The sequence below is a fragment of the Armigeres subalbatus genome, chromosome 2, assembly GCF_024139115.2.
Source record: "Armigeres subalbatus isolate Guangzhou_Male chromosome 2, GZ_Asu_2, whole genome shotgun sequence".
NCBI lineage: Eukaryota > Metazoa > Arthropoda > Insecta > Diptera > Culicidae > Armigeres > Armigeres subalbatus.
Window position 1 is genome coordinate 92987689 of NC_085140.1, and position 26304 is coordinate 93013992.

At 39.6% G+C, this 26304-nt stretch overlaps 1 protein-coding gene across 1 annotated transcript in view; it reads right to left on the reverse strand.

Annotated features, from left to right (window-relative positions):
* The window catches only part of LOC134209996 (golgin subfamily A member 4-like), a 40435-nt gene extending 17165 nt beyond the window's left edge, over positions 1-23270 (reverse strand). Inside the window, exons 1-4 of the mRNA XM_062686015.1 lie at positions 22961-23270; positions 8604-8679; positions 8221-8546; positions 4273-8160 (exon numbers count right to left, since the gene is read on the reverse strand). Coding sequence (XP_062541999.1) covers positions 4273-8160; positions 8221-8546; positions 8604-8679; positions 22961-23044 — 4374 coding nt within the window. The 5' untranslated portion in view covers positions 23045-23270. The remainder of the gene's footprint in view (positions 1-4272; positions 8161-8220; positions 8547-8603; positions 8680-22960) is intronic.
* Positions 23271-26304: the final 3034 nt, after the last annotated feature.

Genomic DNA, 26304 nt, shown 5'->3' on the forward strand with positions numbered 1-26304 from the left:
TATGAAAGGTAACACTCTCTAGTATAAGTCAACTACATTTGAATGGTGATTTTTTTAGCCTTTCAGCGCTTTTTGGCCCATATTGCCTCGTTCACCCCTATTTGTGGACGAGTAGAATTTCCTACGATATTCTCTAAATCCTTTATGTTCTGTTTCTAGAGGTATTTAGGCTTCCAGTAGCTCAGGAACTCATATGAGCTTCAAGGTTTTGTACATGCAGAGATTTTCATGGGCTTCTAGAAAATGAAAAAAAAACATTTTTCATAAATGAAATTTTTCGAGGAATGGTCTGGAAAGTCAGGGAATTTTATTCTCAAATTTGAGTCGACACCCTGTCGTCCAAGTGCCATTTACCATAATCGTCAGAGATATGGGCCTTTTAGCATAATGACCAAACAGAAAGTGCAAATGTGAATAGCTCTCATTTTAAGCATTACCTCACTACCTACTGTCAGTGTCAGCAACATTAAATCACGGTTGTCAACTGTATCGAACACAGCGAACGATGCGTTACAATATCCAGCGATAGTCGGTGGAAGGAGTATGGGCTGAGTGCCGCCAGAAATTCGACGAACGGATAGGTGCAATCAACGTTAGTGACTGACAACATCAACGATTTATGGTAGAGCATCTATGGAGCGTGATCACAATAGCACGAGAAGTGATAGTCATTGCATAGAGGCGACCCAGGACAGGTTGGTTGGAAACCGGATTTAGGTTTTGAGTACCCATTTCTATCTAATCTTATAAGGAGAAGCATAAATGATTCTTAGTTGTATTGATTCGATATTTTGATCATATTATGCATACGATTTTCAAGATGAATGAATTATTGGCAGTGGCTGATTTTCTACCCGCCGCTTCCACATCCTGGCGCTATCGTATATGCGCAAATAGCCAGCATGAGTGAACCGCCAGAAATTTGTATGGCGAAAGACATCTAACGCAGATTTTCTCAAAATTAGGAACTTTTCATGAAAAACTATTTGGTACCGGTTATGAAGGATGGTGTCCGCTACTACGCCTACCAAATATTTTTTCGATGAAGATCCTTAATTTTGAGAAATCGAACCTTAGATGCCTTTCGCCATACTGATTTCAGAAAGTTAACTCCTAGTGTGCCGCTGTAAGCACGCTCAAAGCAGGCGACTAATTTAAGATCCTTGACGTTTTTTTTAATCCACGGCTACGAGAGGTGGTTGAAGTTTATTTATTTACTCCTAGAATTATTTTCATCTATGCATACTAGATGAGTTACAATGTGTTCTACCTCTTGAATGTTAAATTGAACAGCACTCACGCCGCCATTATGGAGCGCAAAATACTGGATACGAGAAAAGCAAAAACAGTATTAGGAACAAGTGATTACTGACACGCAGGAAAGAATAGAGCAAAACGATATGCAGAGGTTTTATGAGACTGTCAATGGCGTGCGGATAAAGATAGCGCCATCTCCCGTCATGTGCACGGGGATGAATGATCCAAAGGATTCAAATCCCGTCACCAACAACAACAACCGTCATGTGCAGCGAAGAAGAAGCAAATTTGCTGACAGATAAAACTGAAGAGCAGCCAGGTGGAAGCAACACTTCGTAGCTTTGTTAAACGGTGGAAGTGACGATGCATCGGTAAACAGAATAAACATTAGCGACGATGGACAAGCTGTGGAGCCGCCTACATTAGATGAGGTTAGAAAAGCCAACAAAGAACTGAAAAAGGCTGTTTCAAGCTTTGCCAGAAACGACGCGCGGAAGTTTTACAAAACGATAAACAACACGCGCAAGCGTGGCTGTAAGGTGGAATCGGCACTTTGAGTTATTATTGAATGAACAATTGGATAGAGAGGGCACAAATAGAATCTGGATTGAGGATGACGGACAAGCAGTGGGGCCACCAACACTAGACAAAGTGAGGAAGGCTTTTCGATAGCTAACGAACGGTAGGGTCGCTGGGAAGGACGTAATCCTGGTCGAGCTTCTAAAAGTTGGGAGTGACCAGCTGTACGAAAAAATCTACCAAGTGATTGAATTGATTTGGAAGGGAGAAGAAATGAACCATTTGTTTGAGAAACTGCATAAGTCCATTTTACACAATTTCGAGAAAACGACAAACAACTTACTATGTCTGAAACTTGATTATGCATATGTACAACATGTGATAGATTTAGTTCGGAAAAGGTATTGGAGGGTAACCGCCCCTTCGGTGGGGTTCGTCAATCAAGTTTCAGACATAGTAATTAATTTCCACTCCGGGTGGCTTAATACCCGGCATATAGGCAATTAACTTTGAATGTACTGAACAAAAAACTGTTTTGAACGAATTGACACCGAATCTTTCGATTTCTTCGATACAGATCAATAGTGTTTGGCAAAACTCAACACCCTGAGGCACTTCCAGTGCAAAAACTGTAAACAGTACTGTACTCCATCACTCTAAAAAATCATCACGTCATATTCACGTGAAAAATCACGTAACTCGTCTGTCTTGAACAAACGACGATTGTTACGTGACGTTAGTAATGCTCACCTGAAATTCACGTAACTTTTACTAAAAATCTTGGTGAATATGACTGTATACCCACGTAAACAATTTAAAAGAGATTGTGTTAGTGTGATTGCAGCTTCGGCATTTGCGGAAGACCTGCATTGTAAACAAGAATGAATGATACATAACCTAAACATAATGAGGCTTCGCGGAGGTAAGTGATATTGTCTGCATTTTTCCTCCTTGGAAAAAAATCAACGGAGGTTGGATAAAATTTATTAGAATCGTTGAAAAATGATGTGAAAGTAAAGGAAGCTGCTTGGAAGTCTAGAGCTACAGTTTTCCGGTCGCGTTAGTATAAAATTTGTAGTCTAGTTTCCACTACTTTTTGGTTAATTAACAGCGGCAATATTAGCAATTTTCGAGCAAAAAACTGGTTTTATAATTCTCAGCGATTCTCATTGACATCATTTCTCAACAAATCTGATAAATTCCATTCAACATCCGCCGATAACTTTGTTTTTTCTTCAACAGTATTTCTGCAATAACTCCAAAGCGCAATGACCAAATGACGGCATTTCAATGTATCAATGCATCAACAACGTGAAAAAGATTCCCTTTTATAGGAAGTCCCTGTTCATGTTTGCATTCATTCCAAAATCACTATATTTCAATACATTTCAAAACATGTAGTGGTTACCTGCTGTCTTGTAGCTTTCACTAAAATTTCACGTAACCAGTACGACCAAATCACGTCAGGTTCACCTGATCAAACACGTAACTACTTTCAAGCTTCACGTCATTAGTACTGGAAGATCCAGTCAGAGTCACCGGATAAATCACGTAACTCAAGGGAACTAAAATTTGTTCAGGTTACTTGTCATTCAGGTCACTCTTACGTGAAAAGTATGGTGGATGAGAACCACATTTGTTTTCAGGTAAATATGACGTGAAGATTTTTCAGAGTGATAATTGCTCTTCAAAGTGCGTGGACTTATGTAGTTTCTCAGACAAACGAAAACAATTTCCTACACTTCTGAACAAAATTATTTTTTTCGTATTTTTGCCAGAATACGTATTTTTGGAAGAGGATTCAGAATATATAAAAATCTCATTTTGGCCAAAAATGTTACATATGCAGTTTCTCAAACAAACGGTTCAAATGCCTTTGAGCTGTCCTATCTACAAGAAAGGGCACTGACTTGATTGTGCTAACTGTCTCCCTGATACCGCCTACAAGATATTCTCCCGAATTCTGTTTAGCAGACTGCACTCGTTTGCGGAGACCTTTGTTGGCAACACGGAGTGTACGACCATCATAGGTAGGTAGGACTTACTTGCCTTATTCCGGGCAAATGTGAGGGTCCCAATTTGTTTCCTTTACCAGGGCGTGCGCCGTGCAGTCTTCATGTTAGGGTCATTATGACAAAAAGCTCATCGTATCTGAGTCAAGTTTCTAACAATTACGCTAAATGGCACTTGCACATCCAACTCATTAGGACACACCATTATGGCATTTGGGCTTCCTTGTGTACAATTGTATACCCCATGGTCTAGCGATGATGTTTCATAAGAAAACAAGAAAATTAAATCATTTGCATCTATATATTGACCTTATGGAGAATGGCAAATTCTGGGGATTAGTTTTCAGGGGAAAAGAATTCTGGAGTATAGTTGTCTGGGGAACGATTTTCTGGGCAATAGTATAGAACCAAACAACTAGAAAACCATATTTGTGTTAATTTTTACCAATAACTTGATTAATATTTCCAAAGCAAACAAACTTACCAATGTCTCATCCAATTGCCGCGACAGCTTCTCGTTCTGCAGCTTTAACCGTTCGTTGGACTGCTCCAGAATTAGGTAGTTTTCACATTTTTGCTCCAGGAACAGATTCCTGTTGGACACGTCCTGCACTTCGTGCATGATCTTCTTCAGCTTGTTCTCGAGCTCTTCCTTCCGGCTACGCATCTCTTCTAATGCTTTACTCCGTTCCTCCTGCTGATCCTCAGCGGCACTGCTCGGGTTTTGACGCAACTGTTCGATTTCCGTATGGAACCGTTGAACGTTTTGCTCTGTTTCGGCACTGAATGTGTCAAATTTATCCTTCAACTTGGAATGCTGCTCCACCAGTTCCAGCTTTTCCGCCATGGCAACATTCAACTCATTTTTCAATTCATCCAAGTCCCGTGCAAAGTTCTCATTCTCCAGCTTCAACTCGTTCGTACTTTGTACTTCCTTCTTTAGGCGACTGATTTCCTCCTCGACTTCTTGCAATTGTACCCGCATAGTTTTGTTCTCCTGCTCAAGGTCGCTTTGTATCGTCTGCTCCTTGCATCTGACGCTTTCAAGTTCAGTCTTGGTTTGTTCAAGTTTGTTGGTTAGCTCGGCCTGGATTCTCGACGCATCAACTAGTTTAGCATCCAAACTCTTTTTCTCGTCAGCACTCTGGGTCGTGAGTTCGATTATTTTCGCCTTCTCGGCTTCGACAGCTGTTGACAGCTCAGCCACTTTTTTCTCGGCTTCCGATTTTCCATGTTTCAGCGTTAAGATTTTGGCTTTCAACTCGTGCTCTTTGCCAACAAATTCGTTGATCAGTTTTTTAATCTCTTGATCCTTTTCCTCTACAACAGTCTCTATTTGACTTATTTTGGCTTTAAGGCTAGTGATTTCAGTTTCTTTGACCCCCATCGTGGACAGGAACTTGGATTTTTCTTCTTTTAATGTGTGTAGTTCACCTTCCAACTGTTTGATGAGTGTGTTAAGATATTCATTTTCAATTTTGATTTCCTCGTATGACTCTAGCTTTTTCTCCAGATCGGTTGCATTCTTACTAAAGGACTGTTTCTCTTCGTTTGCCTTCTTGATAAGGCCTTCCAGTTCCGACAGCCGATTTTGGTTACTGTTTTTCATCGAGTCAATTTCTTTATGTAGCGCTTCATTTTGTTCCATAATAGTCTGTTTTTCTTGTTCAAGTTTTAACTTCAACTCATTTTGTTTTCCTTTTAAATACTCGTTTTCTGCCCGAATCTTATCAATATCTGCCTTCAGTACATCGCATTCTTCCGATAACTTCCGTTTCTCTTCCTCGAGTAAGCTTGTAGACGTCTTGAGTTCAGCCAACTGCTCAGTCAGACAATTATTGCTATCTAATACACAAAGTTTTTCTTTCTCCTTAGCCTCAAGCTGATCTTGGAGTGATCGATATTGATGGTCTAGTAATTCCTTCTCGTTGAACAGCTTGGCATGATCCCCTGTGCATTGATTGAGCTGTTCGGTTGCCGTTTTGACCTTCTCTTCCAATTCCTGGCATCTTTTCTTCAAATCTTCGACATTCGCAAGCGCCTCTTTCGACTTTTTCTTCTCATGTTTTACTGCTGCCTCGGCTTCCTGCAAAGCGTTCTGAAGCTTCTTGATCTCCTCGGAAGTTCTTCTATTATTTTCTTCCAAAAGACAATTCTTATCCGCCAATTGAGAATTTTCACATTCAACTTGCTGAAGTTTTACTTCGCTTTCTTTCACCTTTGTCTGCCATTTATGCGTATTTTCTTTGTCTGCTTTACTCTTTGATTCCGAATGCTGGCGCTGCAATCGCTCGATCTTCTCTTCAAGTGTTTGCTTTTCGTTCAAAATGGCAGAATGGGAATTTTTAACATCCTTGAGCTGCTCCTCTAGACGACCTATTTCCTGCAGAATGTTTGTGACTTGCGTCTTGAGCTCCGTCTTTTCACGAATCTCTCGCTCAAGAGTCTTTTCCAAATCCTTTTTCTCGTTTCGTAACAGTTCTACTTTGGCTTTAAGAGTTGCTGCCTCTGTCGTCAAATCTTCTTTTTCCTTTTGTACAACATCCAACCTTTCTACTATCTCGTCCCGCTCCTCACTCAGTTTCCTATTTTCTTCCGACTTGAGCTCGATCACTTGATTCAAATCACGCGTTGTTTCCAGCAAACGTTCTTCAGCTTGAGCTAGACCTACTCTCATCGATTCTTGCAGCGTTTCCAATGCTTCGGATTCGGAATTTTCGCTAATTATTTTCATATTCCTAACTTCTTCCGCAAGGGACGCTTTCTGTTGTAACAAACCGTTAATTTCCTGTTTACAGTTCTTGATGTCCGATTGAAGTTTGTCGTTTTGCGATTTAAGGCTTCCTTTCTCTTCCGTAATTTTCTTGAACTTTGAATTGACTTTCTCTAACTTCTCCTTAAACTGCTTCAGTTCCGAAGTCAGATGATTATTTTGATCGAATACCTCTTTCAAACTAGCTTCATTGCTGGCACGATCCTTTTCGTGAACTTCCTTCGCAGCGTCCAAAGCTTTCGTGACCTCAATTAGGCGCTCGCTATCGAGCGAGATGGTTTTCTTCAGTCTAACGATTTCATCTTCTTGTTCGACAAGTTTTTTGCTTTTATCCTGCAGGTCATTTTGTATAGCTTCCAATTTAGTTACTTCATCGTTATGAGCGGCTTCGTGATGTTTGATTTGGCTTTGCAGCTCTTGAACCGTGTTTTCTTTGTCAGATATAACTTGTTGAAGCTTTTGCAAATTAAGTTCATGTTCTGTATTTCGATTTTTACCAGCTTCTACTTCTTTCTGCAATTGATCCTTTTCGATGGAGAACTCATTGATACGTTCTTTAAGACTTTCAATCTCATCAGAAGAACTTAACGTTTTGGTAATTTCTTCTAATTGCTGGATCTTCGCTGATAATCCTTCCTTCTCAGATAGGGCTTTATCGATTTTTGCATTAGAATCTGCTAATTTGCGAGTAAGCTCAATCTTATCCTGTTCCAAGTTAATGGTAACTGTTTTAAGTTGATTTTTATCCTTTTCTAGTTCCAGAATTTTCCTCTCAAACTCTACAAATTTCGACTCCAATTTGCTCTTCTGCTCATTGCTAGTAGTAACCGTGCTTTCAAAATCCTTGGCCTTCTTCTCAGCTGTTACCAGTTTGTTCTTCAAGTCTGCCACTTCCCTTCCTAGCGCATCTTTGTCCACCAATACTTGCTTCATATTCTTTTCGATACTCTGGAGTTGTTCCTTCAGTTTTCTCACCTCACCTTCCTTACTCTCCAGTTCGGAATGTATTGCCATCTTGTTTTCCGCTACCGAAATCGCATGCTCTTCCTCTCGCATTTTCAGTAATGTTACTTCCTGACCCAACGCTTCCTTTAATTTGATCTCTTCATTTAATCTAGCTTCTAAAGATTTCAACTTTTCATCCAAAGCTCCTTCGTCAATGGACAACGATATTAAATCATTATCAGCTTTCTCTGTCCCAACCGCACCATCACCAACGGCTTCGAGCTTAGTTTTTAGAGTCTTTACCACACACTGTAGCTCGTCGATTTCCATTCGTAGTGCTGAGTCGAGATGAGACTTTGCTTGTTGTTCCAACGAGCACTGCTCCCGAAGCTCACTGATTCTTCGTAGTGCTTTGTCCTGGGTCTCGACTAGCACCGACCGTGCCTTGCTGTTATCCTTCTCTAGATCCCGGTAGCGACGAGCCAACTCAGTGTATCGCTCGCGATACTTTTGGTATCGATCCAGTGCTTTTTTATATGCTTGGAAGAGTTTCTCTTTGCTGACCAGATCTAGTTGACCGTTGGTAGCAGTCGCACCGGAAACCGATTCGGTTTCGCTTGCTGACACGTCAATGTCAGTTTCTAGGTGGTAGACCTGAAAAAAGGAACAGTGTTTAAATCACTTTCATGCGATGAGTGACATTTTCTAACTTACAGCAGGTGAGTCATAGGCTGGCAATCGGAAGGACACGTCGCTTTGCATGGACGAGTTGGATAACCGGCGAGTTCGATTAACGGTTGGCGATACTCCATTGTTGTTACTACTGGAGCTGTTTGCGGCATTGCCCCCGGTAAGGTTGGCAAAAAATGAGCCACTGCTGAAACTAGTGTTGCCACTACTAGCGTTGGCAGTAGTAGATCCTGTCGACGTGCTGCTGCTGTTGTTGCTTGCTGTATTGTTGTTGATCTGGTTTTGCCCAACTGGAGTACTGGTGCTGCTTAGTGTTTGAGATTTACGCAATGGCGAGTTTTGCGGTGTGTCTAAAAAAGATGGACCAGATGAGTGAGCAGAAATGCCGATTACTGCCCTGCACTTACCATCTTCAGTAATGCTGAAGAAATTCTCACTTCCGGAAACTTCCGATGTTGTTGAAGAAGCTGAGCTCACAGCAGCCTAGAAAAGTAAAATGATAATGTTTTATTAATAATTAGCTTGACTATCCAATGCGTGTACATAACACGTGTTTCGAGAATGTACAAATTGTTGTTTGTTTATTAAAGACACTTTACAGGGATGCATTCGTGTCACATACTGTCTAAAATTTTGCTTTACAAATAATTGGTACTTGATTCGAATTTCAAACATTTTCCTCTTTTTTCTTTAAAAGAGAGAAAACCATCTAATATTCATCATCTTCCATAGCATCAGCTCCTCTTCTCCTTCTCTTGTCCTAACGAATAAACTGTCAGTCCAGTCCCTTCTTCTGTGCGCACAAAATAAATGGCCAGGTAAATGACCTTCGTATTGGTGAATCAGTTAAAAAGATTGTACGCCTCCATAACGACAACCCGCGCCGAAGCCTGCAATAAACAGCGTTGTTGATGATCATCGCGTTGGTTGATCATCTGTAGCAAGTTTTTCCCCACACTACCAGCTATTGCCGAAATCACTACACGAATGTATCCAAATCTACCGGCAACATTTGGCATTGGGGAAAGGGCCTGTGTAGATTATTCGATGAGATAATTTTGCTTATATATTATCGCCGTCTTAAGACCTTTTCAGATTTGATCGTATAATAGTGTTTAGTGTTAAAAACATCACCAGTTTCTTTGTGCTTCCTCCATCATTACTCAAGGCATCTCGCAGACTGATAGTGCTGATTTCGTTCTCCTGTCCAGGGTGTCGACTCAAATTTGAGAATTAAATTCCCTGACTTTCCCTGACTTTCCAGACCATTTCTCAAAAAAATCCAGGTATGAAAAAGTTTTTTTTTCTATTTCTAGAAGCACATGAAAATCTCTGCATGTTTGATTTCTATACATATGAGTTCCTGAGTTACTGGAAGCCTTATAACTTCTAGATGCAGAACATTAAGGATATGTAGAATTTCGTAGGAAATTCTGGTCGTTCACAAAGAATCAAGTAAATGCGCAGAACTCCTAAAAGGTTTTCATAATTAACATCTTTCCAAAATTTACTCCAATGTTATAAACTTTCTGGTGCATTCATCCACCATTGGAAATTTCCACGGACTTTCTGGAGTCGCAATAGACCTCCAAGACTACTGACACGACTCTTTTGACACGACTTCAGAACAACTTTTTGAACTATCGTGGGAGCTTCTAGAAATACTTCTAATTCCGTTAAAAAAAACTTACGGGTTAGGTATTTTTGTGGACATCGAGAAACCTCCATTGGGTCTCAAGAATACTTACGAAGTGAGAATTCTTATTCACTCTCTGTGGAGTTAATGGACTTCTAAAAATAGTCACGGACACTGCAATCTTCCAGATAATCAAGAATACAATCCCTACAAGATCACATAAATCCATGCAGCACTTACAGCCTAGAAAAACATTCTAACCATGCAATACTTTAAATATTGCTGTTCCAGAGAAAACTTTCCTCTTTACGGTTCAATTTTTAAACTACCGCAGCTGTCACTTCATACTTTTCTCTACTGTTTGGCATGGCATTCTATGATGACAACGCCAAATATCAGATTTTTGTTTCAGTGTATTGAAGATTTTCAGGCTTGCGGTAGAACTTTGACAGCTGCGGAAGAACTTTACGGAATCCGCAAAATGGAAAATTTTGAAAAGATCCGCAATATGTTGGTCTGAATACACTCAAGTCGTTTAATATTTGTCGATTGTGGCCTTTGCCATGGAAAAATATAAAAAAAGCTCATGTTTGTGAAGAAGTGTTTTAACTAGTCTCATATGCTAAGGGGAGCTACGCCTACTCAATTTATTTTATCGAATTTTAGTTGTTTGCCAAAAGCTAATCGATTGTCTTGGAATTCCAGGATTGTTTTATTTATAAAAAGTTTAACTACTATCAACTAGATGTCAGACAAGTACAACAAGCAATGAAACTTTATAAGGAACATCTAATGGAGTTTTTTGAAGAACTCGTGGAAACATGTTTGAAGATTCCTTGGCATATTTTTGTATGAATCCTTCCACGAAGACATTTCAATTCAAATTTGAGTAAACACCATATAATCTAGCAAGTTTTTGGAGCGGAGCTTTGAAAAAAAATATTAAACATAACATCCATCAAGGAGCTCCAGGATTAAACTATTGAGCGAGCTCTTGGAAATCCACTGGGATTTTTTTTTTATGTTTCAGTGAAAATTCTGAAGTAATTTAGAAAATTTTCTGAAGGGAATAATTATTTTCACAAGATATCCCGAAGCATTTTAACTGGAGTAATTTCTGGACAAAATTCTCAAAGATCAACCAGAATAGTTCCTGATAAAATTGTTTTATAAACATCAAAAGCAGCGAATGTAAAACTGAAACATTTCCATTGACAACAACATTATCCTTTTCTTGCGTCCAAGTATGGTTATGGAGTATCGAAACAAACGTTTTATTGAGACCATCGCCACCTACGTATACATGATATAGCTGATTATAGTGCTGTCCAATGAGCAGCTCGAAGTAGCTCGAAGTTGTTCCCGTCCTGCTCGTTCTTTTTTGTCAACAAATGGGCATGAGAGGGATGGGAACAACTCCGAGCTACTTCGAGCTGCTCATTGGACAGCATTTATATGAAGCTTTAATCCACTGTCATTCTCTCTACATGACTAGTACCTAAAGACGTGAGGATCGACCAATGACTTTAAAAGCCCGTCATCAAATGAAAGTTTACGAAATGTTTTTAAAACAATCCCTACAGAATCTTGTTTGGGGATGATGCCGATGCTGTGGAGTGTTGTCAAAGGTGTTTTTTTACAACAAGCCTTTGAATATCTAGTTTTTGGTTGTATGTTGAACATTATTGATGATTATTTGTGGATCGGTTCTGAACTATGGCGCTGCATTTTCATCAAGAGGTAATGTGATATATTGTTGGTTACTAATCAGCAATTTAAATTTATCAAGATAGATCACATTTCTTCCAATATCATAAGCACATTAAGGCCGATACAAATATTCAAAAACTATTTTGCCTCCCCCCCCCTCGGATTTTTCTGCTAAAAAATAATATTTTGAGGGGGCAGCAAAATAAAATTCGGATAATTTTGAGGATTTTCAAAGCATTCTTTAACAAATCCGAGGAGTTTTTTGATTGTTTTCATTTCAATATTTATTCAATATATATTTATTTTTATTAAGACTCTCGCGATGGATGATTAAGTATTTGAACGCTAGATGAGGAAACTGCAAACAAAAATTCAAACCGACTCTGACACTCAAACTAAATAATCTTAAATATTGAAGAGGACTTAAAAAATCTATTTGTATCAGGCCCAGGGCCTGATTTAGGGGGGTCGGGGGGCCGTTGCCACGGGCCCCACAAATCTAATGTACCAAAACCAACCTTTTTTATACATTTTGGGGCCCCCACAAGCTGTCGGCCCCGGGGCCCCCTTCCGGCTAAATCCGGCCCTGATCAGGCCTCAACAGTGATCATTTGAACAACATTGATTTGGAACCTGTGTTATTGCTTAGATATTAATAGAAACAAACTCGATTACCATGGGGTACATGGAATGGGCCCGGAGTAAACTCTTAATCTAGAGACTGTCAACGGTCACACAAAAAAAGCTTCAAAGCTTGATAGTAAAGATGGTTGTCGACTGTAACTGCCTCGGAGTATTGTTTTGTTTATCGGCTATGCAGTCTGATTACCAGCCAAAACGCTATATTAATTCTGATCCGAAGTTTCGGTACTTTTATTGATCATATTTCAATGGATTAAAATGGTTCAGCGTTTCATTGTCATAAGTGTTTAGCATATTGCTCGAAATAAAAAAAATCACTATAAATTTTCAATATTGGATTTTGTGATTTTTTCCCTGACCTCAATCGAAATTCCCTGACTTTCCCTGACATTCCAGGTCCAAATTGAAATTCCCTGACTTTCCCTGACTTTCCAGGTTTTTCCAGGTAGTCGACACCCTGCGTCGTTCTTTCTCATATTTTCGGCAATGCAGAATAAGGTTCGTTTACGGTTCCACAGCAATCACAGGAGGAGGATCCTTTTTCAGTAGGAAAGCTTGGGTAGGCCGCGTGTGAGCAATCCTCAACCATGTTAAGGCACGCTGTTCTTGTCATGTTTCGTGTCCTTCAGCTTAGCGACCCTAGACTCATACCACTGGCGGTCCCACCGGACTCGTATCGCCTGTTTCACCATTCACAGCGCATCTTCAGGTTTGTTTTTGTACTCTTTGTTCTATTATTTAGATCCGATTCTAACGCCAGCTAGCAGCTTACCGAATCCGTTAGTTTCGCCATGTTACCGTTTTCTTGATGGCATATGCATCTGCCGAAAAAACGCTGCATTCTTTCGGTAGATTAAACTTTTGGACTAGGCCATGGGAGCGGAAGGCGGACCCTTTTTTGCCAACATGCTTGAAGCCATCAGTGTAAACTACCGTTTATCTATTTTCCAGAACAGGGACATATTTGTAGTAGGCGACAAACTGGTCTACCAAGTTGTGCTTCAAAGCAAACTATTGTTTCACAACCTTGGCAACTTCGTTTGGCGACCGAGATAGGCTGAATCAGTTGAGGCTGAACACCCGGACACGATATGCTCGATCGTCTCTGCTACTGAATTGCACTTTCTGCAGTGGTCCTCTACGTTCTCGTGCAATAGTGCCGATAGTTCTTCATCGCAATTACCCGGTTCTAGATGGTTATCATGAATCCTTCTGTTTCTGAGAAGAGTTCACCCCGCACCAGCCACGTTTTCGACACTACTTTGTCGGTATATTCCAGCTCCAGCTGATGGGGGTGCTTCCCACTACTGCTTACACGATTCGATCATCTCGTCGACAGGGCACTGAATTCGTGGTCAGTTTCACATACAGTGCGATAGATTTCGTGGCGGTTCTGGCTATACACGAAGTGTCTCCACTACTGCTGGATCTGGGTAACACATAGTGTTTGTATATCGGTGACGCCTCTTCCTGCTACTGTACGTGGCAGGGTGACTCTCACAATGGACGATTTTGGATGGCGTACTGGCGTATAACGCCTCCTAGTCCTAACAAGGGCACGGTAAACGTGTTTATCGACTTCATTTTGTTGCCGGTCGACAAGAAACTTTTCGAAATACCGTTGACATAAAGCAAAAACTTTTCCTTTCCTTTTCCTTGATCATCGTGTGCCGAATTCCTTTCAGTTGCAGGAAGCCTAGGAACTTGTACGTTTGGCCTTCAACTATGTTTCGAATCTCCTCCTGTTTCTCCAATGTCCGAAAGGCCTCCGCCAAAGCCGGCTTCGTCATTTCGCATGTAGTTGTGCCGGATGTGGTAACACTCTCCTTCGTTGATGTTGAACATTCGGTTTTGTTCCTTCCTCTTCGAACATTCTTCATATCGTCGCAATCATTTAGTAAGAGGCCTCAGGCCTGTATATGGGTGTCGAGGATCTCATTTATGTTCGCCTCTGTTAGATCACGGAATTATGTGGGTTTTACAATTTCAGCAACATTCCGAACTAGCCTTGTTGATCGTTTGTACTGTGTTAATCGACTAGTCTTAGACCGCAGTGTGGTTATGCGGGTTTTGACGTCGCATCCACGCAGATTTATGTACTTTGAGGCGTGCGCGTCCATCACTCTCACCTTGCGGGCGCATTCGCCATCACAACAACCTTAGAGCAGCCATTGCAGTCGAATACACGATAAAGCTTCTGCAGCTGCAGCTTCTCAAGATCTTCAATTATTGTGGCAAAATATCCTGACTAAGAATGGTTACTGTACTTGTCAACCGGTAGGAATACTACATTTGGGGTATTCGATGTTGGGACACATGGTCTGTCCCACCAAATTGTATAACTGCTGTGCCCATATGATTGGCTAGTTCGTCTTTCAATTGCTGTCGTTGAAATACCACTGTTGATTCTGGAGCGGCGGGTGCAATCGAATCGCAACGGTTACTTGCAATTGATGCATCCAACCCAACAGAACTCTTTCTCGACGTATCGCTCAATCATGCTTCCTCCTCATTTCCTAGTTTCCTCTGCACTTCCCGCTTGATGTACTCTACGTCTTCAGGAGTAAGCATATTATGTTTGGTGTGTGTATAACTTGTTCTGGTCAAGCAGGGGGGCAAAACGAGGGAACCTCCCATTGAACATCTTCAGCATCAGCATCGCCGGGCTGCCGGACACATCCATCTCCATCCCGATGCAAACGTAGTAGCAACGGATCACGTGCTGCTTCATCTCCCTTGTCCACATGATCCGTTGCCGTCGTCGATCCGTCGATTAACCACTACGAGTTCTTTAAAGTTAGTTAATTCTTTACAGTGGTTACTTAGGAATTGGGCCTTCAGCTCCCACCTGTTCGAAAGTTTTTCGTGGACACCCAGAGTATTTCGCCTTAGCTCCCACCTATATTATTATTATTATAGTCTTTATTAAAGAGAATTTCAGCCCTTGGCTGGCTTTGAAGTATTTCCGGTCCTCCTCGGCTCACTAATCCTATTCCATATGTCAAATATACAAATGTACGACAATTTTTGCATCGGCTCGCCGCCGTTTCAAATCAGTCACTCCACTGATCTATTATTTTTAACGCCGATTCAAATTTGGAAAAGACCGCAGAATTGTCCGTAGAAATTTCGAAGAATCTCTCGATTGATATCCCCACAACATCACATTAATATAAGAAAGAATTGACATGAAAATACTAATGATTTGCTTGAAAATTCCATACAATTTACCGTTGAAAAGCTCTCAATAAAACTAAGAAAAATTTCAAGTGGAAACTCTGAAGGATGTTCTGTTGAAATCCAATCCAATCCTAGTTGGATTAGAATTATCGAACAGAGGATTATATTGTTGTTTGACCGAAAGCCATTTGGCAAAATACCACAAGGCTTAAAGTTGTTGGACCTAATATGTCATTTAACAAAACATACCATTTGGCCTTAGCCTATCTAGTCTAAAGTTATTTTGCCGAAAACGTCATTTGATCGAAAGATACATACGGACGAAAATGTCGTTCGGCTTTTTCTGGAATATCGGCAGAAAATGCCGTTTGACCGAAATGAGCGTTTGGCTGAATTGGTCATTTCGTCAAAAACGTAGTTTACATGAATAGGACATTTGGCAAACCATTTTCGGCCAAACGATCTATTCGGTCCAACGATATTTTCAGCTAGATGACCTGTTAGAGGAAATAACTTTTACGGCTAAATTAGCAGTTCGGTGGAATGGTCCTTTTGGCTATATGCCACTTTCGGCCAAATGACATTTTCGGTCAAAACATTTTCGACTTAATAATTGTTCCAGACAAACGTTCAATTTGGCCACACAGCATTTGGCTGGATGACTTTCGGCTAAGTGGCATTTGAATAAATGGCTTTCCCCCTAATAACTTTCAGTTAGATAGGAAAGGCCATTTTGGCGAATGAACATAAGGCCGAATTGATCCGAAAAAGTAGGTCATTTGACCAAAAATACTATTTGGCCAAAAATGTCATTTGCCCAAACAAGTGGACATTTTTTACCCATTCAGCAAATGGTATTTCAGCCGTATGACTCATTCGGCCAAATGACCCTTTCTGTCAAACGAACATTTCAGCCAAACAGCATTTCCGGCCTGATGACCATTCGGCCAAATTACCAGATCGGCTGTATGTCACTTTAGCCCAATGAAATTTTCGGCTAAACCGTTTTCGATCTAATAACCGTTTAGCCTAAACGATTATTTCGGTCATATGAATTTCGGTAAGATGACTTTAGGTTTGACGTGTTATTCGGCCAAATGGCTTTCTGTCAAATGATTTTCAAATGCAAAGAGCTTCTTTTGGAAATTCCCTTACCAAAAAATGGAAAACCAAATTGACCACGTTCTAATCGTCGCTATATTCTTCTCCGACATCACGAACGTCCGCACCTACCACAACGCAAATGTTGAATCCGATCAACGGTAGTTGCAGTATGCGTGCGCTCAAAACTCTCGACGGCGTTCGTCGTTCGTTCGCCGCGGCTAAACATTGACCGGCTAAAAGACGGTAGACTATCTACAGCCATTGGCCATTGGAAGCACAGCAACTGCTGCGCTAGGCACGGTGCCTCCAGATAAAAAAACGATTGGTATGACGGGGAATGTGAGTAGTTAGTGAAGTAGAAGAATTGATACTAATCTGTAACTTTGTGGAAACCGGTTGAAAACCCCTGTGATGGTAGCACCATAGGAGCACTGGTCTTCAACACGATTTATCGTCAGAGTCGTTTTCCTCTTCGATTCTTCCGGATATTTTTCCCTTAATATTAGGTGGCAAAGCGGACAATATAAAACAAATTGGTTTTATTCAATGTCTATTTGTTTGAGCTCACGATGACGACCGAAGCAGGAACCGTTGGCATGCTTGCTGGTTGGCATACTGGAACGGGTTGCTTCAATCCTTGTGGAATATCTGCTTCAAATTTCTTCTTCCGTTCTTGTTTTATTCTCTTACATTCTCACACTGGACAAGGAAATCACTATACCGTCGGTTTAGTTGTTATTTAGCCACAGTTCCGAGTCCGATGAGTGGTACAAATTTTGTGCGCACTACTGGTGGTCGTATCAAGCGAGCTGGCACCTTTTAGATACGAACAATAACAGTCTTTACGGAATACCACTTGTATTGTTAGTTCAATTACTGTCCTTTTTATCATTTTATCACTGCCGTTTAAATGCCACTTGATATTAGGGGTACGTTGTATGGCCAAAACGAAAAAAGCGCGACTAGGACTAACTTTTAACATTTGGTGCAAAATCCTAGCCGTTTGGGGTGATTTTCAAAATTGACCGTACCAGTAATGCTAGTTTTCGTGATCGTCATATGAAAGCAAAAGCAGTTGCATTTTCATTTTCAAGAAACCAAATGCAAATGTAGCGGGCTCCCGGTCACCAATTTTAGCTGTTAAGTTCTCGAAACTAACTTACGCGGAACTACTACGGTTAGTATTATTAACGAACTACACCGCGTCTCAATAGTCTTCACTCCTCCGGACTATATTCGACAAAATAGGCATCACCCTATTCGGGGAAAGGTATTTATTGTTTTTTTTCCCACGGCATAGGTGACTCAACAAAATTCAGCAATGTCAATCCACAGCCATATAAGACGACAACACATACGATGATTTCATGATGAGCGGACGACGATAATACAGGTACAAAACTTATATCTACGCTCACATATTGAGCTGGCTGATGTTACATACTACTTTCAATATTCACTCCGACACTGCCCAGTAAACCACATATCGTATAACAAACAGCAAATAAAGTCGCATTTGCGTCCATCAAAAATCTGAATCGCATTGTATATCAAACTTTGTCAGATTATTGTCAAAGGATGTTGTATTGAATGCATGGTATACGATAAGTTTTATCGTAGTGAAAATCAATCGTAATTGTGTAAATAAAAACTCGTAATGACTTATACTCCTTGCAATATCCTAGGTATATGAGTGCGAATGAATGCCTATGTGAATCGTAATACAGTCGAAACCACTTCAGTCCAAACGGCTTGTTGACGTTTCAAGCAGTTGTAAAAATATAAATTGTGTAGTTTATGTTGGACAAAAATCCGAATCAGTTCAAGATGTGCAGTATGGTGCAGTGGTACACGGAGAAAAATGAGAAAGCTAGTTAGCTTATTATTTATCCCTTTTCAACCTTTTCCTACTTTTAATCTTTTCTGCGCTTTTGAATTAAGCATTTGTAATGCTTATTTTGAATTTAATTCTCCCGTTTGCATAACAAGTACCCTTTTTAATCTTGCGACTTGAGGTTTCCATTCTTATAAAGTTTTCCAATTTATAAGTTGCCTACATTATTCAACACGCACGAATACTCAGTTTTTCCTGTTCTCTCTGATATTATAAGCTGCGCCATGAGCTGGCAAAGGTAAGTTATTTATTTCACCTGAAATAAATGAGTTTTTCAGTTTACGCTTTGTATTTTTATCCCAAGGTCCCGATTCAGGCGTCGCTACGCCACCAGTAGCTACAATAACGACGAACCATACCGTTCGGAAGTAAAACTCTACTTTTTGGACCCTCGAAAATGTCCGAATTATGCTCATCAGCGATCAACTCTTCGAAATAAATGCCCTAGTCGTGAAGCTCTGTTCCTGGGGAAACTGTGACAGATAATTCGGCAGCTATAGTGAAATTCTCGGTGGCGTCTAATGTGATGATGAATATCCCGCTCCACTCGGTAACCGTCGAAATGCTGCTGTTATGTTTATAAGATTACATCTAGTGCGAGTGACGTATATTTAAATTTCAAACTGAAGATTATTTAAAGAATAAAACCTCTTTTTTTTTAATATTGAAACATCAACATGTTTTCATTTCAACTAAATGCTGTTTCCATTTCGTTTTGTAAATAATGATCGTTAAGTTGAATAAATAACGTTTAATCTTCGTTAGATAAAAATGGAATAATCATTCCAAAAGATTAAACTCGAGTTATTCATTCGAAGCTTATTGTTCAATTAAGCATTGCAATGAGTGGATAGACTGAATATGGATTTAGATTATAATTTAAGCTATTTAGCTTTTTTATTTTTATCCGTGTAGAGTATCCGCCTGCAAATCCAAAGATCGCATGTTCGAGACTTGGTGCTGGTAAGATTTTTTTTTATTTTGGCTGCATGCTAAGCCTTGACATTTAAATAGTCCCTAACACTTGTTTCCACTTATCAATGTAAATAAATATCAAAACAAAAATAAATAATAAACTATGCATGAATAAGTAAGTAAATGAATATCTAAATGCAACAAAATAAATAAATAAAAATATGAATGAATATAAAATTAGAATATTCAAATAAATACACATAAAACTTAATAAATGAATGAATAAATAAATAAACTAAAGTTGGAGTGAACGAAACAAACAAAATTAATAAATCTGGAGACATAAACCAAAAGCTACTAAACACAAAATAAATATCCACTACAAAAAGAGGAGACAGGTATTTATTAAATATTCAGACATTAAAAATGACACAGAACATTTATAACAATTTTTATTCGAGCTGAACCACTATTAACTGGCCTTCCCACCAAATATGCGATTGCTGCAACATCGCATGAGGGCGAACGATACAAACTGGCACAGAACAGATAAAACTCAGTTCAATCAAAGTTAATTGCCTGTATTCCGGGGACTAAACCACCCGACTTTGACATTAATTTACAATGTTGTGGAAACTCATATGTGAATATGTACATTATGTGGAAGATATTGATTTGAAACATGTATTGGAGGTAACCACTTTCCCTTCGATGGGACTCGAACCCACGACCCTCAGTACGTGCTTTAATCAACTAAGCAACGAAGGACGAAAGACCTCCGAAGGAAAAAGTGCCAGCTGGAGCAGGTAGATTGAGACCGTGAAGAGACGGGGCAACTGTACCGCGCTAATAGCGCACAAAAGTTCTATGAGAAGTTAAACCATTCACGTAACGGGCCACGAGCCACAGCCCGATATGTGTAAGAACATTAACTGGAACCCTCTTACGAACGAACATGAGATGATCCAAAAGTGGCGGGAGCACTAAGAAAAGCACTTGGATAGCGATGTGGCAGACAACGGTGGTATTGCAGAAATGCCGCGAATACAACATGCCCACACATCATCTATTTATCGACTTCATAGCCGCATATGATACAATCGATTGGGACAGCTGCTAATGCACGAAAACGGATTTCCGGATAAACTTTTCAATGGATCGGGTGATGTGCGTAGTTCGAGTTTCAGGGGAATTTTGAGTCCCTTCGAAACGCGCAGAGGATTACGGCAAGGTGATGGTCTTTCGTGTCTGCTATTCAACATCGCTTTGGAAGGGGTAATACGAAGGTCAGGTATCGACACGAATGGTACGATTTTTACTTTCACGAATTCCGTCCAGTTATTTGGTTCCACCGAAGACATTGATATTCTGCCACGTAACTTTGAGAAGATGGAAGAAGCCTACATCAGACTCAGAAGGGAAGCGGATTGGACTATTCATCAATAGTCATCGACAGCCACCCATCACGAATTTGTATCGACAAAATCGAGGTAGTTGAAGAATTCATGTACCTGGGCTCACTGGTTAGGCTTAGATTCTGGTGACCTCCGATAACGGTACCAGCAGAGAAATTCGGAGACGCATCATGGCAGGAAATCGTACGTACTTTGAACTTGGAGTTCGTCGCCGTACCAAATTGACTATCTACAAAACGCTTATTTGACCGGTAGCTCTCTACGGACACGAGACCAGGACGATGCTCATGAAGGACCAACGCGGACTGGAAGTTTTCGTAAGAAAAGTGCTGCGTACCATCTATGTGGGGTGCAGCTGACGGACGGTACGTGCGGAGGCGAATGAACCACGAGTTGCATCAGCTGTTAAGAGATCCATCCATCGTTCACATCACGAAAATAGGAAGACTGCAGTGGGCAGGGCACGTAGCCAGAATGTCGGACAGTATTCCAGTTTAAATGGTTATCAACAACGTTCCGACGGGAACAAGAAGGCGAGCACGATTTGCAGACCCTCCACAGACTGCGTAGTTGGCGACGTGCAGCCATGGACCGAGCTGAATGGAGAAGCCTTTTGTGTACTGCACAGGCCAATCCGGCCTTAGTTTAAAAATAAAAAAAAACAAGTTTGGAAGATGATATTAGCATTACCAATTCATTGTAGTTGAATTCTGTTCAACTGATTTACAAGCTGATCTTGACCGATTTGGAATCCTGCGGAAGTCTAACAGGGATTGGACAGAATGATCTCAACGTGCTAAATGATATTGAATTTCCTATCCCCTAACATTTAGTCTAAATTGTCCTGATGGTCGGACTACCAGAGAAGTGCCAACAAATGGTTATATCATGACCATGAAGAACTAAAGAACTGACTAAAAGCTATGTACTACAGGCTAACGTATTATTCAATAAATACAAATACAAATAGATGATGCCATCAAGACGAAAAGAAAAACGGACGGTGGGCAAATACTCGCAGTGCCGGAAGTGCAGTAAGTTTGGCCACATAACGAAATTCTGTCCAAACTATCAAGGAAGCAAGAAAGCTACGGTTTAAAGCAGACAGCAAGAGCATTGAATCATAAGTTGCATGAAAAATTGATGCGGCAGCAGTTCGAGCGATGTGCATCTGAACTGTATCTGTACCGGAAGCAGTTGAAAAGACGATGATGGCATTACGTGGTCTACGTCGACAACATCGAGATTGTGAGTGAAGATCCAACGATAATTGAAACACTTCTGAGATAGCTGAAAATTTGAGATAAGCGAACTGAATTATATTTATTGTTACAATATTTATATAATATAATATTTCCTAAATTAAAAATTGAAGATCTTACAAAAGACTACGATTAAAGTCTTTGTTCAAAATTATTCATCGTGTTTATTTTTTAAATAATTTATGAATGCAATCATTTAAATTTGTATGCCAAAGCTTCTATATTCATGAACAAAAATTTCCTGGAAAAGAAATAAACACACATTGAATACTTCTCATAGGCATTGAGACCTTCTGATTCTTTAGTTAATAATTTTCTCAACTACTAGTTAAGACTTAGACACCTTAATCAGCAAGTTCATACAAATTAAAATAACAAATTAAATAACATTTAAGTAATAAATTTGTTTACAAACATAAGCAACCAAAATACTAAATACAGCTATGTACATACATAAATATTTAACAGACTAGGTACCTACTTGAAGCCAATGAGAAGGCATTGCAAAATAAACCATCACTGCGTAAAATAAAAACAAACATTGCAAAACAAGAGAAATCTATACACGGCACATCGGGCGCTTTTAAATGTGAAGACGAAATTGACGACATTTAAAGATGTTCTCAAACAAACTAATTGACGAACATATGCTCACCTCATCCGGAACATTACGAAACTCCACAAACGGTAGAGTTTTATCATAATGCCGTAAGCCACAAATGTGAAAGCTTTTGGTATGAAAAACTTCCGACAAAAAGATAAGTCATACCAAAATTTCTGATGAACACAAATCTAATATTTCAATTATTGGGAAAGTTGCAGCCGAGCCCATATTTTAAATCAAATGTAGGCCTTTTTAAAACATAAATACCGAAGAACAATAATTTATATCCCGGATGCATTTTTACGACTGATCCAGCAAAAGCAAAACGTATTCCGTTATGACAATTCACCCAAATAGATCATTTTCTGCACAGATTCGCAGATCCCGTTGTTCTCTCCTTACCTGCAGACCCTTGGACAGTTGCTCAAATCGTTGGGGCGATTGCTTCACCTCCTCGGTGATTTTCTCCTTGAGTTTCTTGAACATTTTTTGCGCTGCCGTCGAAGTGCCCAAGTGGATTCGTATGTTTTCAAGCGAACCGCATTCTGAGGACGGAGAAGCTAAAACCAAACACAGTCAGCACTAGAATTTAGGGCGTTTTCACGGTATTTTCGCGAATTTCACCAGGCAGCAATCGACAAAAACACATCCAAGAAGGATGAAAATCTACGTGTAAGAAAAATTTTCCTGCTTTTGATCGAAAAGATGACAATCTTTTGGCTGGCCCCTCTCCCAATGAGAATAGATAGAAGGTGAGGAAGAAGACCAAATACAAGTGTATTAGTGGATGATGGAAAATGTAAACAGCAAATGGTGACGTACATATTTGCACGGCTTCTTATGGGAGCTCGTTCGAATGTAGTAGTGAAAGCTTTTTCGCCATACACGAAAGGCACGCACACAATATATGGATTTGCATACCTTAGTATTTATTTACATTGCCCCTCTCCCAAGGTGACAGGTGTCAAGAAACGCCTACCCAAAAATTGGTACCGTTGAGGGCTCATCATAAACAACGTTATAACGTTATAACCAGGGTTCTTATACTTATACTCTGAGACGAGACCTGCAAAGACGGCTTCTTTTTCCGTGTTTTGACACTTGTTCTTCTTTTCATCACAGTTGATCATCGATTCTCAACTGTTTCCTTGAGTGTTTCACCTAAATCCCGGGTAGAATCTCCTGAGCACAATAAAAGTGTTTGTGATTTATGGATTTGTAAACTTATTTTATAAAGATTTTCCTATCGGAAATAAAACACGTATTCATAACAGTTCAATATTAAGCTGTTCGGCTTTTCTAGAAAACTTTTCAAAGTGAAAAAGTACTCGTAAAACAAAATCATTCGGAATACTTTTTGAGGGATACCAATACTTTTACACAAAAAGGTGCTGGTTGCATCTGACAATTCGTGACAGCGCTTGCTGGTTGCAGATGAAGTTACATTTTTTCCTCTTTGCAAGTCCCGTCCCAGGTTATACTTATACCTTATAAGGTATCCTCACTGTTGTCTCTAGTGCAATATTGAAAACTATTTGAAGTGCAGCCATATCCGAAAGTTAACATAAAAAGTTAATATGTGACTCAAATTGAATTACAAGTTTGGAATATATTCCACACAGTTTTTGAGTATGCGGGATAGCATCCATGTGTTAATCTGTATGCAATTAAGTATGTGTAAACGCATGATATGCACATTTCAAAGTACAGTCGACTCTCTACATCTCGATGTTCTATATCTCGATATCTCTCCCTATATCGATGGTTTCCTCGGTCCCTTCAATCTATATACATTTGGGCATTCTACATCTCGATAACCTCCCTATCTCGATATCCCTCTATGTCGATGTGTTCTGATCATATTTTGTTCTGGATTCACTCTCCTTATGTCGATATGTTCAAATTTTTAGGCTACTAGACCATCTTTGGACAATAACAAACATATCAACAACAAGAAATGACATTTGTTTTGTTGTCGTTTTTCATATGTCGAATTCGTTTTTAAACCTGGGTCAGTGCCAACCCGAACCCTGAATAAAAAAACATTTTCAAACCGTCTAAGACGAATTAAGTACTGTCCATTTAATTCCACTAGTTAAACATTTTCAGTTCCATCTGTCATTGGATATGTTGGTGTGCGTAGCATCGTGTTTGTTTTGATTCGAAACATATGATCCAGGACATCCAGTGCACTGGCACTGCGTTGGCTTTGACTAATCAGATCATGATAAATAAATATGTTTAGTGCGTGAACTGATTTTTGCGGATAGTGGAATTTACTTTTGGGTGGATATAAAAAGGAGAAAATGTTCCTGGAATTCATCTCATGGCTCCGATATTCATCCCATCAAAAACAAAGCAGTGGAAAGGAATTTGGATTGTTTATTATTTTTGTGATTTTTCTCAGCATAAGCACGCATGTTGACAAAAAGAGGTGACGAAATTGGTGCTGCATTTCTTTGTTTCCCGATAAGATGAATATATGTTCAGTGAGTTGGAGATCGGAACAGTTCCCCTATTTAATTATATTCAATAAACCCGTGCACATTTTTATACCAAGAATTCCGTATAGGATTCATTTAAAACAGATTTTCTATTCTACAAAAATTTATTATTTCTTTACAATGTTGTGAAAACTCATATGTGAATATGTACATTGTTTCTGCAAACGTTTTTTTTTCGGAGAACACTCAGAAGCATGTAAAATAAAAATTCTCCCGGATTCGCTAATTTATTTTCCTCGCTACCTCTCCTGATAAAGGTAGCCTCACACCTCGGGAAAATTTTCCGCCGGATTTTGGGCCCCGTGCATTTTCAATTTTCAAGAATCTCCCGGAAGAATTGCTCAAGGTACTTCCGGGGGAATTAATGTACGAAACTTGCGGAGCAATTCCTGAAGGAAACTTCAAGTAAGTTCCTGTATTCCAGAAGGATTTCCTGAAGGAATTATATTGTAGGAATTTCCAAATTAATTCCTGGATTAACTTCCAGAGAAAATCCTCGAACAGTATTCAAAGATATTCCTAGAAGAATTTCCAAAGGAATTCATCTCGAAAGGATCCCTTGGAAAAAATATGGAGGAATGCCTGAAAAATAACGCCAAAAATTCAAGAAAGAATTACTGAAAGAATTTCTGAATTAATTTCTGGCAGAATTCCCGAAGAAAATTCGGAAACGCACGAAAGAGTTTTTGGAAGAATTTGAAAAGAAATTCTACATATAAAATAATTCTATTCGGTATTCCTCAAACATATTTTTCTGACAATTATTGGCGGATTTTGTGAACGGGTTTCAAGGGGAATTCCAAAACTCCATAATTCCATCCACCGACCTAATTTAGGACACCATCTGTGAGGAAAACCGGAATAAACTTCCCAAGTAACACCAAGCATTACAATATTGCACATATATCAATCACAAATCGGCATGCTAAATGCTAATTGCATTAGATCTGTTTTAATGATGTGTTGTTGCATTTATTTATCAACTGTCAGACAACGATACTCTAAATCAGCAGTACGAATGCAGCGATGCATTACTGGTGCTTTATTTCAACATGCCAAAGCAATGAACCATTAATTCGGTCTTATAATTGCCCTTTTCCACTTTAAGTCAACTTTTGGGGCTGTGTTTTTTACAAGCATATATAGCTTCATGGTTACTTGGGTTATGAATACATAACTTCCCTGACAATTATTTTTAAAACTGAATCTAGACAACAGTACCGGTTTAATTTAATTTAAAAG